We start from the raw sequence: 19,997 nt of genomic DNA, 5'->3' as shown, positions 1-19,997 counted from the left end.
CGTGTTCATTTTTTCGCTCCCCTCCTTCCCAGAGCTATAACTTTTTATTTCTCCGTCCATATGGCCATGTGAGGGCTTATTTTCTGCGGGACGAGTTGTACTTTTGAACGACATCATTGGTTTTAGCATGTCGTGTACTAGAAAACGGGAAAAAAATTCCAAGTGCGGTGAAATTGCAAAAAAAGTGCAATCCCACACTTGTTTTTTGCTTGGCTTTTTTGCTAGGTTCACTAAATGCTAAAACTGACCTGCCATTATGATTCTTCAGGTCAGTACGAGTTCATAGACACCTAACATGACTAGGTTATTTTTTATCTAAGTGGTGAAAAAAAATTCCAAACTTTGCTAAAAAAAAAAAAAAAAATTGTGCCATTTTCCGATACCCGTAGCGTCTCCATTTTTCATGAACTGGGGTCGGTTGAGGGCTTATTTTTTGCGTGCCGAGCTGACGTTTTTAATGATAGCATTTTGGTGCAGATACGTTCTTTTGATCGCCCGCTATTGCATTTTAATACAATGTCGTGGCGACCAAAAAAACATAATTCTGGCGTTTCAAATTTTTTTGGTGTACCTAATAAAGTGGCCGGTGAGTGTATATATACTGTATATATATATATATATATATATATACTAGACTGTGGCCCGATTCTAACGCATCGGGTATTCTAGAATATGCATGTCCCTGTAGTATATGGACAATGATGATTCCAGAATTCGTGGCAGACTGTGCCCGTCGCTGATTGGTCGAGGCAACCTCTGACATCATCGTCGCCATGGCAACCATTATGACATCTACGTCGATACTGTGCCCGTCGCTGATTGGTCGAGGCCTGGCGGCCTCGACCAATCAGAGATGCGGGATTTCCATTATGACATCATCGTCGCCATGCTGTGCCCGTCGCTGATTGGTCGAGGCCCAGGCGGCCTCGACCAATCAGAGACGCGGGATTTCCAGGACAGACAGACAGACAGAAAAACCCTTAGACAATTATATATATAGATATTACTAGATGTTGCCAGCCAGCTAACGCTCGTCACGCTCATTGCTATCTAATTAACGCTGCGGGTGACTAAACTAAAGTAAATAATGACAACATTCAATAGCGCTTAAGCAGGTGGTAAATTAATTTAAAATGAAGTTAATAACAATAGTGTGGTAATGTGGTGGGGGGGTGGGATTATGTGTGGTGATGTGCTGGGGGGCGGGATTATGTGTGGTGATGTGTGGTGATGTGGTGGAGGGCAGGATTATGTGTGGTGATGTGCTGGGGGGCGGGATTATGTGTGGTGATGTGGTGGGGGGCAGGATTATGTGTGGTAATGTGGTGGGGGGCGGGATTATGTGTGGTAATGTGGTGGGGGGGCGGGATTATCTGTAGTAAAGTGGTGGGGGGGCGGGATTATGTGTGGTAATGTGGTGGGGGCGGGATTATGTGTGGTAATGTGGTGGGGGGTGGGATTGTGTGTGGTGATGTGGTGGGATTATGTGTAGTAATGTGGTGGGGGGAGGGATTATGTGTGATGTGGGGGGCGGGATTGTGTGGTGATGTGTTGGGGGGCGGGATTTTGTGTTGTGATGTGGTGGGGGGGTGGGATTGTGTGGTGATGTGGGGGGCGGGATTGTGTGGTGATGTGGGGGGCGGGATTGTGTGGTGATGTGTTGGGGGGCGGGATTTTGTGTTGTGATGTGGTGGGGAGTGGGATTGTGTGGTGATGTGGGGGGCGGGATTGTGTGGTGATGTGTTGGGGGGCGGGATTTTGTGTTGTGATGTGGTGGGGGGTGGGATTGTGTGGTGATGTGGGGGGCGGGATTGTGTGGTGATGTGTTGTGGGGCGGGATTATGTGTGGTGATGTGGTGGGGGGCGGGATTGTGTGGTGATGTGTTGTGGGGCGGGATTGCGTGGTGATGTGGTGGGGGGGGCGGGATTGTGTGTGGTAATGTGGTGGGGATGGGATTGTGTGTGGTAATGGGGTGGGGGGCAGGATTATGTGTGCTGATGTGGTGGGGGCGGAGCTACTGTGCAGGGGGCGGGATTAGCGAGTAATCACAATGCCTCTTTATATAGACAAAAAAATTGGAACAGCACAATGCTCACCAGCGGGTGCCTGGCCTCCTGGGCGAGATGGTCCACTCATCCACCCAAATAGCATACAGATTAAAGAAAAGAAGGCAGCACTCCAAGTCCTTTTCAAAGTGGAAACATGTGCAGTTTATTCAAACCCACATCTCTCTTGTGCGACGTTTCGGCTCATTGCGAGCCGAAACGTCGCACAAGAGAGATGTGGGTTTGAATAAACTGCATGTGTTTCCACTTTGAAAAGGACTTGGAGTGCTGCCTTCTTTTCTTTAATCTGTATATATATATATATATATATATATATATATATATATATACAGTGGGGCAAAAAAGTAATTAGTCAGTCAGCAATAGTGCAAGTTCCACCACTTAAAAAGATGAGAGGCGTCTGTAATTTACATCATAGGTAGACCTCAACTATGGGAGACAAACTGAGAAAAAAAAAATCAAGAAAATCACATTTTCTGTTTTTTTATCATTTTATTTGCATATTATGGTGGAAAATAAGTATTTGGTCAGAAAAAAACAATCAAGATTTCTGGCTCTCACAGACCTGTAACTTCTTCTTTAAGAGTCTCCTCTTTCCTCCACTCATTACCTGTAGTAATGGCACCTGTTTAAACTTGTTATCAGTACAAAAAGACACCTGTGCACACCCTCAAACAGTCTGACTCCAAACTCCACTATGGTGAAGAACAAAGAGCTGTCAAAGGACACCAGAAACAAAATTGTAGCCCTGCACCAGGCTGGGAAGACTGAATCTGCAATAGCCAACCAGCTTGGAGTGAAGAAATCAACAGTGGGAGCAATAATTAGAAAATGGAAGACATTCAAGACCACTGATAATCTCCCTCGATCTGGGGCTCCACGCAAAATCCCACCCCGTGGGGTCAGAATGATCACAAGAACGGTGAGCAAAAATCCCAGAACCACGCGGGGGGACCTAGTGAATGAACTGCAGAAAGCTGGGACCAATGTAACAAGGCCTACCATAAGTAACACACTACGCCACCATGGACTCAGATCCTGCAGTGCCAGACGTGTCCCACTGCTTAAGCCAGTACATGTCCGGGCCCGTCTGAAGTTTGCTAGAGAGCATTTGGATGATCCAGAGGAGTTTTGGGAGAATGTCCTATGGTCTGATGAAACCAAACTGGAACTGTTTGGTAGAAACACAACTTGTCGTGTTTGGAGGAAAAAGAATACTGAGTTGCATCCATCCAACACCATACCTACTGTAAAGCATGGTGGTGGAAACATCATGCTTTGGGGCTGTTTCTCTGCAAAGGGGCCAGGACGACTGATCCGGGTACATGAAAGAATGAATGGGGCCATGTATCGTGAGATTTTGAGTGCAAACCTCCTTCCATCAGCAAGGGCATTGAAGATGAAATGTGGCTGGGTCTTTCAACATGACAATGATCCAAAGCACACCGCCAGGGCAATGAAGGAGTGGCTTCGTAAGAAGCATTTCAAGGTCCTGGAGTGGCCTAGCCAGTCTCCAGATCTCAACCCTATAGAAAACCTTTGGAGGGAGTTGAAAGTCCGTGTTGCCAAGCGAAAAGCCAAAAACATCACTGCTCTAGAGGAGATCTGCATGGAGGAATGGGCCAACATACCAACAACAGTGTGTGGCAACCTTGTGAAGACTTACAGAAAACGTTTGACCTCTGTCATTGCCAACAAAGGATATATTACAAAGTATTGAGATGAAATTTTGTTTCTGACCAAATACTTATTTTCCACCATAATATGCAAATAAAATGATAAAAAAACAGACAATGTGATTTTCTGGATTTTTTTTTCTCAGTTTGTCTCCCATAGTTGAGGTCTACCTATGATGTAAATTACAGACGCCTCTCATCTTTTTAAGTGGTGGAACTTGCACTATTGCTGACTGACTAAATACTTTTTTGCCCCACTGTATATATATATATATATATATATATATATATATATATATATATATATATATATATATATATATATATCTCCAAGCATTGGCTGCTTCTCTACTTCCCCTGACGAAGCCTCATTTGGAGGCGATACGCATGGGGCCATGACCTACTGATCCTCCTGGGTTTCCAGCCTGGTCTTTCTTAGCGTGGGTTTGTATTGGGCATCTACCTCCCCCCCCCCCCCTCCTTTGTATGGTTTTCATGCTGTTGTTTAGTGACTTTGTTACGAAATTATATGGATAGCCTTGTGGCTACTGGTTTCCCAGTGCCTTACTAACTTACTATGCCCTATACGTGTTCTTAGATACCCCATAGATACCCCATGAGCTGTTAGGAAGGGTGGCACGATCTTATATATAGTGTGCATATTATTGCTTCTACATAACAGGCTGTATATGGATATGTGTTGGGATTGATACCCAGGATGATAATAGTAGTGTGGTGATTTTAATTACCGTATATACTCGAGTATAAGCCGAGATTTTCAGCCCAAATTTTTGGGCTGAAAGTGCCCCCTCGGCTTATACTCGAGTCATGATCGGTGGTGGGGTCGGCGGGTGAGCACCGTCATATACTCACCTGCTTCCGGGGCTCCTGTCGCCCCCCCTACACGTCCCACGGTCTCCGGGTGCCGCAGCCTCTTCCCCTGAGCGGTCACGTGGGACCGCTCATTAGAGAAATGAATAGGCTGCTCCACCCCCCATAGGGGTGGAGCCGCCTATTCATTTCTCTAATGAAGCGGTGCCGGTGACCGCTGACAGAGGAAGAGCTGCGGCACCGAAGACCAGCTGTCCGGGGGAAGGAGTGGGACGCCGGGAGCAGGTAAGTATTACATATTTACCTTCCCTCGTTCCACACGCCGGGCGCTGTCTCCATCTTCCCGGCGTCTCTCTCTCTGCACTGACTGTGCAGGTCAGAGGGCGCGATGACGCATATAGTGTGCGCGCCGCCCTCTGCCTGATCAGTCAGTGCGGAGAGACGCCGGGAAGATGGCGCCGAGGAGCTGCAAGCAAGACAGGTGAGTATGTGTTTTATTATTTTTATTGCAGCAGCAGCAGCACAGCTATGGGGCAATAATGGACGGTGCAGAGCACTATATGGCACAGCTATGGGGCAATGGTGCAGAGCACTGTATGGCACAACTATGGGGCAATAATGGTGCAGAGCACTATATGGCACAGCTATGGGGCAATAATGGTACAGAGCACTATATGGCACAGCTATGGGGCAATAATGGTGCAGAGCACTGTATGGCACAGCTATGGGGCAATAATGGTGCAGAGCACTGTATGGCACAGCTATGGGGCAATAATGGTGCAGAGCACTATATGGCACAGCTATGGGGCAATAATGGTGCAGAGCACTATATGGCACAGCTATGGGACAATAATGGTGCAGAGCACTATATGGCACAGCTATGGGGCAATAATGGTACAGAGCACTATATGGTACAGCTATGGGGCAATAATGGTGCAGAGCACTATATGGTACAGCTATGGGACAATAATGGTGCAGAGCACTGTATGGCACAGCTATGGGGCAATAATGGTGCAGAGCACTGTATGGCACAGCTATGGGGCAATAATGGTGCAGAGCACTATATGGCACAGCTATGGGACAATAATGGTGCAGAGCACTGTATGGCACAGCTATGGGGCAATAATGGTGCAGAGCACTATATGGTACAGCTATGGGGCAATAATGGTGCAGAGCACTATATGGTACAGCTATGGGACAATAATGGTGCAGAGCACTGTATGGCACAGCTATGGGGCAATAATGGTACAGAGCACTATATGGCACAGCTATGGGGCAATAATGGTACAGAGCACTATATGGCACAGCTATGGGGCAATAATGGTGCAGAGCACTATATGGCACAGCTATGGGGCAATAATGGTGCAGAGCACTATATGGCACAGCTATGGGGCAATAATGGTGCAGAGCACTGTATGGCACAGCTATGGGACAATAATGGTGCAGAGCACTATATGGCACAGCTATGGGGCAATAATGGTGCAGAGCACTATATGGCACAGCTATGGGACAATAATGGTGCAGAGCACTATATGGCACAGCTATGGGGCAATTATGAACGGTGCAGAGCACTATATGGCACAGCTATGGGGCAATTATGAACGGTGCAGAGCACTATATGGCACAGCTATGGGGCAATAATGAACGGTGCAGAGCACTATATGGCACAGCTATGGGGCAATAATGAACGGTGCAGAGCACTATATGGCACAGCTATGGGGCAATAATGAACGGTGCAGAGCACTATATGGCACAGCTATGGGGCAATAATGGTGCAGAGCACTATATGGCACAGCTATGGGGCAATAATGAACGGTGTAGAGCACTATATGGCACAGCTATGGGGCCATAATGAACGGTATGGAGCATCTATTTTTATTTTTGAAATTCACCGGTAGCTGCTGCATTTTCCACCCTAGGCTTATACTCGAGTCAATAAGTTTTCCCAGTTTTTTGTGGCAAAATTAGGGGGGTCGGCTTATACTCGGGTCGGCTTATACTCGAGTATATACGGTATGTTTTAACTAGATGGTAGCCCGATTCTAACGCATCGGGTATTCTAGAATATGTATGTAGTTTATTTATGAAGATTTTAGAATAATACAGCGCGAATTCGCAGCTGGACTGCACCTGTCGCTGATTGTTCGCGGTCGGCCATGTAGTATATTGCACAGCCACGTAGTATATTGCACAGCCACATAGTATATAGCACAGCCCACGGAGCGTATAACAGCCCACATAGCATATAACACAGCTCACGTAGTATATAACAGCCCACGCACGCAGTATATAACACAGCCCACGTAGTGTATAACACAGCCCACGTAGTGTATAACACAGCCCACGTAGTGTATAACACAGCCCACGTAGTGTATAACACAGCCCACATAGTCTATAACACAGCCCACGTAGTGTATAACACAGCCCACGTAGTGTATAACACAGGCCACGTAGTGTATAGCACAGGCCACGTAGTATAGTGCACAGCCCACGTATTATATAGCACAGCCCACGTATTATATAGCACAGCCCACGTAGTATATTGCACAGCCCACGTAGTATATTGCACAGCCCACGTAGTATATTGCACAGGACACGTAGTATATTGCACAGGACACGTAGTATATTGCACAGGACACGCAGTATTATTGCACAGCCCACGAAGTATATTGCACAGCCCACGAAGTATATTGCACAGCCCACGAAGTATATTGCACAGCCCATGCAGTATATTGCACAGCCCACGTATTATATTGCACAGCCCACGTACTATATTGCACAGCCCACGTAGTATATAGCAATGTGGGCATCATATCCCTGTTAAAAAAGAATAAAAATAAAAAATAGTTATATACTCACCTTCCATTGGCCCCGCATCCAGGCGAAGCGGTTACCGACGCTCCGGTGACCGCTCCATGCATTGCGGTATCGCGAGACCGCTACGTCATCTCGCGAGACCGCAATGCATGGAGCGGTCTCCGGAGCGTCGCGAGGAAGGCCTGTTCCTGATCCGGGGGCCGACGGACGGTGAGTATATAACGATTTTTTTTTTTTTTAATTATTTTTAACATTAGATCTTTTAACTATTGATGCTGCATAGGCAGCATCAATAGTTAAAAGTTGGTCACACAGGGTTAATAGCAGCGGTAACGGAGTGCATTACACCACGGCATAATGCGGTCCGTTACCGCTGCCATTAACCCTGTGTGAGCGCTGACTGGAGGGGATTATGGAGCGGGCACTGACTGCGGAGAGGAAGGAGCGGCCATTTTGCCGCCGGACTGTGCAAAACGGCCACGACCAATCAGCGACTTGGAATTCCATGACAGACAGAGGCCGCGACCAATGAATATCCGTGACAGACAGAAAGAAAGACAGACAGACAGAAAGACGGAAGTGACACTTAGACAATTATATAGTAGATATGTGTGCCAATAAAGTGGATTTTTGTTATACGTTCATTGGGTGGTGCGCATATTGTAGTAGTGTCTTTTTCTTCTTTTTTGTTCATTTCATTGTTGTTTTCTACTACATGCACACCCTGTATGTATTTTTTCTCCATGGTTGTGCGCCGGGTTTTTCTAATTACACTGTCTTAAAAACAGACCCTTCTTACTTACCTAAAGTAGGTACCAAATTCCACAGATCTCAAGAAATCTTCCTTCCTTCTACTGTATAGTAACCCCGCAAATCAGGAAGAGGGAAAAATACCATACACTAGATGTGAGCAGGGCTATAATAGCTTACTTGGACAGAACTAGCCCCTGGAGAAAGAGCAGGGCTCTCTTTGTTTCCTTCCAGGGCCATAAGAAAGGATCTGGAGTCACGAAAGGTACATTATCCCGGTGGATTCGGGATGCAATATGCCTGGCTTATTCATCAAAAGGGGAGAATCCGCCTGAGATCGTAAAGGCACACTCCACCCGGGCGATAGCATCATCCTGGACTGAGAGATCGGAGATCCCAATAGAACTAATATGTAAGGCCGCAACTTGGTCTTCTCCTACTACCTCTTATAGTCACTATAGATTGGACTTATCTTCCTCATCTGACTTATCTTTCGGTAGATCAGTTCTTAACACGGTGATCCCCCCCCCCCCAAATGACTATCTTTGAAAGTCTCTCAAGTGGGTGCTGTCGTGGCGAAGAGAACAAAACGGATTACTTACCGGTAATACTCCTTTATAGAGCCACGACAGCACCCCTTCACTTCCCTCCCTAGTAAGTTATTTTGCATAAGAGCACTGATAAGGGTGAGTAGTTCTTTAGTTACTCATACTTAAGTTAACAAAATTTAAATAATAATGGATTGCCTACTAATACTGGTGGGCGGTTCCTCTCATTCTCTGTAACCTAACTGTGGGAGCGAGGGGGACCGCCCCTTTTATCTCTCCATAGGGTTTCCTGTTCCTAGGGGCGGATCCCCTCTCTCAAGTGGGTGCTGTCCTGGCTCTATAAGAGTATTACTAGTAAGTAATCCGGTTTTTCCCATGTAATGTATTTTACAACTGGAAGGAGCCGATTGCTCCGTCTCGTCACATGCTCCTCCACAAGCAGCCACTGTATGGACAGAAGTGAAAATTGGTTTATGAGGAAAATTGCACTAACGATAAAGTGGCCGGCCTTTGAAGGTAGATGCAGAAACCTTAATCCCAGGACTGGGTCACCCAAAAGAACATGGTAGCTTACTACAAAATAACATGGTTAAACCCTCTAATGCAGCTCTTAAATGGTGCAATAAAAACCTGATGAACCTTCTGATCTCTCAGAAGCTAAAATTTACATTGTAAAATACTGTCCTACAAATGATGTGGCCGAGTCATGGTAACTACTGTTTAAGAACATGAAACCAATAGGATACAAAAAGTATCAGACACACCACTCAGGGGATGGTATAAAAGAGTGACAATTTTTATTGAAAAATACACATATATTACAACAATTAAAAAACGAAAATAGCAAACATCCAAGTAAGAGGAAGGATAGTACCCGAGTACAGTGCACAAGAACCAGAGCTAGCATAATAATAATGTGACATGCACAACTTATCTACCCTTGATAAAGCTGAAAACGCGAAACGCGCGTCGGGACTTCTGGGTGAGGCTGAGGACAGACAGGCAGACTTTATGGGTACGTGTATATGATTATGCTAGCTCTTTTCTTGCATTGGCACTTTATATTTTGGCTGGATGGCCACTTTTTACGCAAGTGACTATGGAGTTATTATATTATCTATGTTATTCCCATGATCTGCAATAATATTATTATCTACCTACCTCATGCCCTTGGTTCTTGTGCACTGTACTCGGGTACTATCCTTCCTCTTACTTGGATGTTTGCTATTTTCGTTTTTTAATTGTTGTAATATATGTGTATTTTTCAATAAAAATTGTCACTCTTTTATACCATCCCCTGAGTGGTGTGTCTGATACTTTTTGTATCCTATTGGTTTAGTGTAATATTTACACACCCCTTATATGCTTCCTATGGGATTTTCCTACTTTGGTGGAGGAACCCTGTGATTAGCAGTATTATGTTTATGGACATTTTTGTTTATGTTTAAGAACATGACATCAAAGCCGCATGCAGTTTCACAACAAGTATAGGCAAAGACCATGGGGCTGATTCATCAAGACTGACATACTGCACACTCTCGCTACACAAGACTGGTTGGAATAGAAGGCAGAAAATTAATTTGAAGGTACACGCCACTTAAAGAATGAAGCACATCTTCTGAGTGGCATGCACCTCAACAATTCTGGCATACAAAACGTCAGAACATTTTTTATGAATTTGAAGGGAGTTTGAGGCCATGTCCCCATCTCGCCTCCTCTCCAGGTCCGCCAAGTTTGGCATAGTCGATTTACACTGTGTTGAAAATGTGAAGTCGCAATATATTTGCATACCTAGCTGTTGTGCAAAAATGTAACGACTTTTCAAAGCTTGTAAATTTTCCTGACATAAAAGCTTTGCTGAATCTGCCATGTTTTATATGCTTCACTTGTACTTGCCATCAAACCAGAGGTCAAATAAAACCTTGTGTGGCTTTTCATTTGCTTTTATGAGACGTGCTGCAATTAATGCAGTGCAGTCATATTTTGTAGTCATACCATATATTGCATATGGGTCACAGAAGAAAGTAATTACCTGGAATCAGTTTCCTTCTGGCCATGGCAGCCGCTCTGTGAGATTCAAACTCTACAAAGGCAAAGCCTCGGTTTTTGGTTTTGTCAGTGGCACTTGGGTACACAATGACATCCACTACTCCTTCTGTAACCTTCTTCATTTGTTCCAATATTTCCTCTTTCTTCTTTTCCTTTGGAATGGCACCGATAAAGAGTCTGCAGTTGTCTAAACTAACACAGACTCCGATGAATTTGCCAGGACGAATCTCATAATTATTCAGCATTCGAATAGCCAACAAGGCTTCGTCTTTATTTGTATACATAACAAAAGCATAACCTCGATTTTCGCCACTAAATTCCATCATTAGCCTAAATTCAAAGATTTTTCCAGCTCTTTCAAATACAGGGACAAGTTCGTCTTCATACATGTCACGGGGAATTTTCCCAACAAACACTTCACAGCCCCGTGGTGGAGGAGGGCCTTCCCAACCTAAAATACAAAGAAAATCTCAAATTGTAATTCTAAACACCAGAATAAACTACAAACGATATTAATTTCTATGTTTTTGTCATACCATGTTGATATCCAGTATTTTTATTTATGGGTACTTGCTTTTTACACATCTACAACATATCCACAGGATATGCTAGAAAGATAAAATGTAAATGGGGCTCTCTCCATCTGGTGAACTATGTACAAGTGTAGATTTAGGGAGACAGCCAACACATATACCTGGAGGAGGACCACCAAACTTGCGCTGTCCATTCTCTTGTACTATATGGTATCCTGTCTTTTCCATTAATGCAAGCAATGCAGCTTCATTCTGCGTCTCGCTGTTAACAATTCCACATCCATTAAGAATATCTAAGTATTCTTCACTCATGGCTGCAAAGTCATCTAGGAAAGAGGAAAACTATTAATATACTGGAATGTATGAAGCTAAGGAAACACACATGCTTATGATTGATGAGCGAATATACTTGTTACTCGAGATTTCCAGAGCATGCTCGGGTGTCCTCCGAGTATTTTTTAGTGCTCGGAGATTTCGTTTTTCCTCACCTCAGCTGAATGATTTACATCTGTTAGCCAGCTTGATTACATGTGGGGATTCCCTAGCAACCAGGCAACCCCCACATGTACTTATGCTAACAGATGTAAATCATTCAGCTGCGGAATAAAAACTAAATCTCCGAGCACTAAAAAATACTCGGAGGACACCCGAGCGTGCTCGAGAAATGTCGAGTAACGAGTATATTCGCTCATCACTAATGCTTATCATAAACATACAAACAAAAGAGTATTTTTAACAAGAACTATGAAAATCTTTATTTATACATTAAAAAATACAGAATGATAGATTAAAAAATTAGCCAATAGTGCTAACAGTTGAGCCAAACAGACTTAGTGGCACCACCACAGAGCTGGCAATGCTGAAATCACATCAGTACAACAAATAATCATCCAATACAATGCGCCTATGCAGCTGTAACCCATCCAAAGGAAAAAACAACAGACACTGCTGATACCATCACATTAAATCATATTATTTGAACCATCTTGGCGTGCCTATGTTGCATAGCTATACATCATTTATCCATAGCGGTGCATAAACATTGATCAAGAAATGAAACTGGAAGTGAGAGTAGTAGTAACTTACTAATGCCCTAGTGATGGTGCCACTACCCCTACGCGCGTTTTGGCGGCGTGCCTTCGTCTGGCAAGAGTAAGGCTATGTGCACACGTAGAATGGTCCTCTGCGGATTTTTCCACAGCGGATTTGATAAATCTGCAGGGCAAAAACGCTCCGTTTTCGGTGCAGATTTATAGCGTTTTTGGTGCGGTTTTCTATTGGAGCAGGTGTAAAACCGCTGCGGAATCCGCAAAAAGAAGTGACATGCTGCGGAATGTAAACCGCTGCGTTTCCGCGCGTTTTTTTCCGCAGCATGTGCACAGCGTTTTCTGTTTCCCATAGGTTTACATTGTAATGTAAACTCATGGGAAACTGCTGCGGACCCGCAGCTGCGGAAACGCTGCGGATCTGTAGCAAAATCCGCATCGTGTGCACATAGTCTAAATCTCAATGATCCCTGCAGCGTAGTTCCAATGCTTACCCAGGCCCTGCTAGTCAACACATGCTAACAAATCCCAATGAATCGGGCCCAGTATTCTTAAGTTCTTGAGTGGTGTTTTAACCCCTTAACGACCACCGATATGCCTTTTAACGGCGGCAGTTAAGGGTACTTATTCTTTAGCGCCGCCCCGGTACCTCCGGTGTCCCTCGACCCTCCTGCATCCCCCGACGTCTCCTTCTGGGAAGAAAATGGCGACCTGGCAACAATAGGACATTTTTCCTATTGGTTCATTTTGATCACTGTGATAAACCTTTATCACAGTGATCAAAATAAAAAAAAAACTGTAAATCAAACCCCCCTTTATCACCCCCTTAGTTAGGTAGAAATAATAAAATAAGTATGTATTTCCACTGTTCCATTAGGGTTGGTGCTAGGGTTAGATTAGGGGTGTGTTGGGGCTGGGGTTAGGGTTATAATTGGGGGGTTTTCCACTGTTTAGGTACATCAGGGGGTCTCCAAACGCGACATGGCGCCACCATTGATTCCAGCCAATTTTGTGGTCAAAAAGTCAAACTGTGCTCCCTCCCTTCTGAGCCCTGCTATGCGCCCAAATAGTAGCTTTCCCCCACCTACGGTGTATCAGTGTACTCAGGAGAAATTACACAACAAATTTTGTGGTTCATTTTCTCCTGATACCCTTGGGAAAATAAAAAAGTTTGGTTCCAAAGTAAGTTTTTTGTGGAAAAAGTAAAATAGTTTTTTCCTTCCACATTGCTTTAGTTCTCGTGAAGTTAATAAACTTCTTGAATGTGGTTTTGCGCACCTTGAAAGGTGCCGTCTTTAGAATGGTTTCACTTTTGGGTATTTTTCTGTTATATTGACACCCACTCACTGAAACTCACTTCAATTGTGAGGTGGTCCCTAAAAAAAAAAAAGAAAAATTTGCTGGAAAAATGAGAAATCGCTGGTCAACTTACAACCCTTAATGTCATAAAAAACTGTGCTGATGTAAAGCAGACATGTGGGAAATTTTATTTATTAACTATTTTGTGTGACAACACTTTCTGATTTAAGGGTACAAAAATGAAGAGTTTGAAAATTGCAAAGTTTTTGCCAAATTTCCATTTTTTTTCCAAAAATAAACGCAAGTTTTATCAAAATTTTACCACTAAGGCTACTTTCACACTTGCGTCGGTACGGGTCAGTCGCTAAGCGTCGGGCCGACGTACCGACGCACGTTGTGAAATTTGTGCACGACATGGGCAGCGGATACAGTTTTTCAACGCATCCGCTGCCCATTCTGAAGTCCGGGGAGGAAGGGGCGGAGTTCCGGCCGCGCATGTGCGGTAGAAAATGGCGGACGCGACGTACGAAAAAACGTTAAATTGAACGTTTTTTTCGTGACGACGGTCCGCCAAAACACGACGGATCTGTTGAACGATGGACGCGACGTGTGGCCATCCGTCGCTAATATAAGTCTATGGGCAAAAAACGCATCCTGCGGGCACATTTGCAGGATCCGTTTTTTTACCAAAAGGACGGATTCAAAAAAACGCTAGTGTGAAAGTAGCCTAACATGAAATACAATCTATCACGAAAAAAAGTCTCAGAATCAGTGGGATATGTTGAAGAGTTCCAAAGCTATAACTTCATAAAGTGACTGGTCAGAATTGTAAAAATTGGCGTGGTCATTAAGTACCAAATTGGCTCTGTCACTAAGGGGTTAAAAGGAATGTCTGGAAAATGAAATTATTTTGGATCTCTTAGGCTAAGTGCACACATTGCAGAATTGCCTCCTGCCGCGGGTATATCGCATGCGGTTTCCAGCTAAACACTAGCGTTTTCCAAGCAATCTGTAGAATTGCTTGGAAAACTGATTGACAGGTTGGTCACACTTATCAAACATAGTGTTTGACAAGCGTGACCAACTTTTTACTATTGATGCTGCCTATGCAGCATCAATAGTAAGAGAGTGTTAAAAAAAATCATAAAAAAAAAAATCATGATATTCTCACCTTCCGGTGTCCCGCGCAGCTTTCCCGCTCCTCGCAATGCTCCGATCCCAGTAATGCTTTGCGGCATGACCCCAGATGACGTACTGTCTCGCGAGACCGCTACGTCATCACAGGTCATTTTCGCAATGCATTACTGGGACCGGAGCATCTCGAGGAGCGGGAAAGCTGCGCGTGACGCCGCAAGGTGAGAATATCATGATTTTTTTTTTGTATTCTTTTTTTTAACAATTATATGGTTCCCAGGGTCTGGAGGAAAGTCTCCTCCACCCTGGGTACCAACCGTACATGATCCGCTTACTTCCCGCAAGGTGGGCATAGCCACATGCGGGAAGTAAGCGGATCAATGCATTCTTATTCCGCACAAAGAATGAACATGCTGCGCTTTTTTCCGGAATGTGATTCCTCCGCGGAAAAAAAACACAGCATGTGCACAAAAAATGCGGAATGCATTCTAAAAATAGGATGCTTAATATATGCGTTTTTTTTCGCGTTTTTATAGCGAAAAAACGTGAAAATTCCTAAACGTGTGCACATAGCCTTATTGCTTAAATCTATTTTGCTGTTTTAAAGAAATTCATAGTTTAACCCCTTTCTGACTGCGGACGTACGACTCCGTCCATGTGACCCAAGCCAATTTGACCATGGACGGAAAAGTACGTCTCAGCGATCGGCCGTGATCACAAGGGAATCGTGGCTGATCGCCACCGGGTGTCAGCTGATTCTGACAGCTGGCACTAGGGTCCAGGAGTGGTCACAGACCTCTCGCGGCACTTCAACCCCCGAAATACTGCGATCAAACACGATCGCAGCATTCCTGAAGCCGGCGCAGGGGCTGACAGCTCCTCCGCCTTTGCATTGGAGACCCCGCGGCATCGGGTCACCATAGCTAGGAAACTTAGTGATCATGCGCAGTTCATGATCACAAAGTCTCCCTGTCAGTGCAGCGCTGACAGCTTATATGGCATGCATATGCTGCTTCATCTGCAAACTATAGAAAAATGATTTTCTCATAGGCTACTTTCACACTAGCGTTAACTGCAATCCGCCACAATGCGTCGTTTTGCCGAAAAAACGCATCCTGCAAAAGTGCTTGCAGGATGCGTTTTTTCCCCATAGACTAACATTAAGCGACGTATTGCGACGGATTGACACACGTCGCAACCGTCGTGCGACGGTTGCGCCGTGTTGTGGCGAACCGTCGGGACCAAAAAACGCTACATGTAACGTTTTTTGCTCACGACGGTCCGCTTTTTCCGACCGCGCATGCGCGGCCGGAACTCCGCCCCCACCTCCCCGCACCTCACAATGGGGCAGCGGATGCGCTGGAAAAATGCATCCGCTGCCCCCGTTGGGCGGCGGAGACAACGCTAGCGTCGGGAACCTCGGCCCGACGCTAGTGTGAAAGTAGCCATAGTGGGACAAAGTAAAAAAAGTTTTAAAAAAAAAAAAATAATAAAATAATTGTAAAAATATAAAAATAAATAAAAATAATAAAAAATCAATAATTATTCTATCAATAAATGTTTTAATAAAAAAAACTAAACAAAAGTACACATTTGGTATCGCCGCGTCTGTAACGACCCAATCTATAAAACTATACCACTAGTTAACCCCTTTAGTAAACACCATAAAAAAAGGCAAAAAACAATGCTTTCTCATCATACCGACGAACAAAAAGTGGAATAACACGTGATCAAAAAGACGGCTATAAATAAACATAGTACCGCTTAAAACGTCATCTTGTCCCACAAAAAACAAGCCCCCATACAGCTCCATCAGCGGAATTGCTGGTTTTGTTCATTCTGCTTCCCAAAAATCTGAATAGAAAGCGATCAAAAAATGTCATGTTCCCGAAAATGGTACCAATAAAAACGTCAACTTGTCCCGCAAAAAAACGAGACCTCACATGACTGTTGGCCGAAATATGAAAAAATTATAGCTCTCAAAATGTGGTGATGAAAAACTATTTTTTGCAATAGAAAGCATCTTTTAGTGTCTGACAGCTGCCAAACATAAAAACTCGCTATAAGGTCTCTTTCACAAGTCCTGATATTTCAGGTACCGGAGATATCAGTGTCCGTGTGCCGCATCAGTACCATAAGGATGGGTGCCAGGGAAGAAGCTTAAGGGCTCATACTCACTTGCGAGAAACTCGGTTGAGTCTCGTACGGCAATAACCAGCACTCAGGAGTGGAGTGTGCGGCTGCATGTATTGCTATGCAGCCGCACGCTCCGATCTGAGTGCAGGGTATTGCCGTGCGAGACTCTTCCGAGTTTCTCACAAATGAGAAGGAGCCCTTACAGTAAGATCGGCGTGAGCAGGGTAGAATGATGAGTTACATCTACTTTTTAATTGTCTAAGGGTCACTTCCGTCTCTGTCTGTCTTTCTGTCTGTCACGGGTATTCATTGGTTGCGGCCTCTTTCTCTCATGGAAATCCAAGTCGCTGATTGGTCGTGGCAAAACGCCCACGACCATTGCCACGACCAATCAGAGACGGGCACAGTCCGGCGGCAACATGGCCGCTCCTTCCTCCCCGCAGTCAGTGCCCGCTCCATACTCCCCTCCAGTCAGTGCTCACACAGGGTTAATGCCTGGGCTCATGGGCTATAGGGATCGGGGGTCAGGAACAGTCTGCTGGCTACAGGGGAGGCTAGTAATGGACTGCTGGGCTCATGGGGCAGTAGGGACCGGGGGTCAGGAACAGTCTGCTGGCTTCAGGGGAGGCTAGTAATGGACTGGTGGGCTCATGGGGCAGTAGGGACCGGGGGTCAGGAACAGTCTGCTGGCTACAGGGGAGGCTAGTAATGGACTGGTGGGCTCATGGGCTGTAGGGACCGGGGGTCAGGAAAAGTCTGCTGGCTACAGGGGAGGCTAGTAATGGACTGCTGGGCTCATGGGGCTGTAGGGACCGGGGGTCAGGAACAGTGTGCTGGCTACAGGGGAGGCTAGTAATGGACTGGTGGGCTCATGGGCTGTAGGGACCGGGGGTCAGGAAAAGTCTGCTGGCTACAGGGGAGGCTAGTAATGGACTGCTGGGCTCATGGGGCTGTAGGGACCGGGGGTCAGGAACAGTCTGGCTACAGGGGAGGCTAGTAATGGACTGCTAGGCTCATGGGGCTGTAGGGACCGGGGGTCAGGAACAGTCTGCAGGCTACAGGGGAGGCTAGTAATGGACTGGTGGGCTCATGGGGCAGTAGGGACCGGGGGTCAGGAACAGTCTGGCTACAGGGGAGGCTAGTAATGGACTGGTGGGCTCATGGGCTGTAGGGACCGTGGGTCAGGAACACTCTGGCTACAGGGGAGGCTAGTAATGGACTGGTGGGCTCATGGGGCAGTAGGGACCGGGGGTCAGGAACAGTCTGCTGGCTACAGGGGAAGCTAGTAATGGACTGGTGGGCTCATGGGCTGTAGGGACCGGGGGTCAGGAAAAGTCTGCTGGCTACAGGGGAGGCTAGTAATGGACTGGTGGGCTCCTGGGCTGTAGGGACCGGGGGTCAGGAACAGTCTGGCTACAGGGGAGGCTAGTAATGGACTGCTAGGCTCATGGGGCTGTAGGGACCGGGGGTCAGGAACAGTCTGCAGGCTACAGGGGAGGCTAGTAATGGACTGGTGGGCTCATGGGGCAGTAGGGACCGGGGGTCAGGAACAGTCTGCTGGCTACAGGGGAGGCTAGTAACAGACTGGTGGGCTCATGGGCTGTAGGGACCCTGGGTCAGGAACACTCTGGCTACAGGGGAGGCTAGTAATGGACTGGTGGGCTCATGGGGCTGTAGGGACCGGGGGTGAGGAACACTCTGGCTACAGGGGAGGCTAGTAATGGACTGGTGGGCTCATGGGGCTGTAGGGACCGGGGGTCAGGAACACTCTGGCTACAGGGGAGGCTAGTAATGGACTGGTGGGCTCATGGGGCTGTAGGGACCGGGGGTCAGGAACAGTCTGCCGGCTACAGGGGAGGCTAGTAATGGACTGGTGGGCTCATGGGGCTGTAGGGACCGGGGGTCAGGAACAGTCTGCTGGCTACAGGGGAGGCTAGTAACGGACTGGTGGGCTCCTGGGCTGTAGGGACCGGGGGTCAGGAACAGTCTGCCGGCTACAGGGGAGGCTAGTAATGGACTGCTGGGCTCATGGGGCAGTAGTGACCGGGGGTCAGCAACAGTCTGCTGGCTACAGGGGAGGCTAGTAATGGACTGGTGGGCTCATGGGGCTGTAGGGACCGGGGGTCAGGAACAGTCTGCTGGCTACAGGGGAGGCTAGTAACAGACTGGTGGGCTCCTGGGCTGTAGGGACCGGGGGTGAGGAACACTCTGGCTACAGGGGAGGCTAGTAATGGACTGGTGGGCTCATGGGGCTGTAGTGACTGGGGGTCAGGAACAGTCTGCCGGCTACAGGGGAGGCTAGTAATGGACTGGTGGGCTCATGGGGCTGTAGGGACCGGGGGTCAGGAAAAGTCTGCCGGCTACAGGGGAGGCTAGTAATGGACTGGTGGGCTCATGAGACCAGGAGTGTCAACGGATCTAGTCATTCCCTAGAGCGGCCGTATATGCGACCGTAGTTACTGTTACTGCAGAATCCTCGAGGCTCCTAACACTGAGGACAAGGTGGAGACAGCTTATTACTGGTGGAGGGAACGCGGCCATCTTGGGATCAGCAGTTGAGGCCGTGACTAGATTATCACTGTACAGGACTGTCCGCCATTTTAACCATAAGTCATGGAAGCACGATCACCACTGACCTAGTGTGCGTCTCTGCCTGAGGCTCATAACGGCGCCGGCTCCGCGGACACAGGAGATAATGGCGGACGCAGGATGACGCAGCACTCCACCCGCCAATACTGCGCAGTGACTCCGCCCCCTCGTCGCCAGCGGGAACACCGCAGTCCCAGGAGTCACCGCGGCAGTGTAAGGCTGAGGCGGGAACTTCCACCAATCACAGCCCGCGGAGTGGCAGTTAAGCCTGTGCAGGCCTCAGCGGCTACATCACTGAGGCCGGAGCCACTGCCGGGTGCGGAGTTGTTGTCGCTAGTTAGGAAGGCGCCATGACGCGGACACTGCAGCCAGTCTGAGGAGAGAGGAGGGTCCGTCACTGTGTGACCGCAGTTTTCTCACAACTCTGCTGCCCGTACAGACTACGGCTTCTGCAAATGCCGTTTTATGCTAAACGAAAGAGCTGCCCGTACAGGGTAACTTGTGTGGACTTAGGCCGGCGTC

General features: G+C 46.7%; 1 protein-coding gene across 5 annotated transcripts in view; it reads right to left on the bottom strand.

Moving 5' to 3' along the window:
* The window catches only part of RBM46 (RNA binding motif protein 46), a 118,867-nt gene extending 99,144 nt beyond the window's left edge, over positions 1-19,723 (bottom strand). For 2 of the 5 annotated variants that reach the window (XM_077279385.1, XM_077279387.1), the window contains exons 1-3: positions 19,407-19,510; positions 11,433-11,597; positions 10,722-11,189 (exon numbers count right to left, since the gene is read on the bottom strand). In XM_077279385.1, coding sequence (XP_077135500.1) covers positions 10,722-11,189; positions 11,433-11,583 — 619 coding nt within the window. In that variant the 5' untranslated portion in view covers positions 11,584-11,597; positions 19,407-19,510. The other 3 variants (XM_077279386.1, XM_077279388.1, XM_077279384.1) reach the window with 3 other exon arrangements.
* Positions 19,724-19,997: the final 274 nt, after the last annotated feature.

This window comes from Ranitomeya variabilis, chromosome 1 (genome assembly GCF_051348905.1).
Source record: "Ranitomeya variabilis isolate aRanVar5 chromosome 1, aRanVar5.hap1, whole genome shotgun sequence".
NCBI lineage: Eukaryota > Metazoa > Chordata > Amphibia > Anura > Dendrobatidae > Ranitomeya > Ranitomeya variabilis.
The sequence above is the reverse complement of the archived record's forward strand: the minus strand, read 5'-3'. Positions and strand labels throughout refer to the sequence as shown.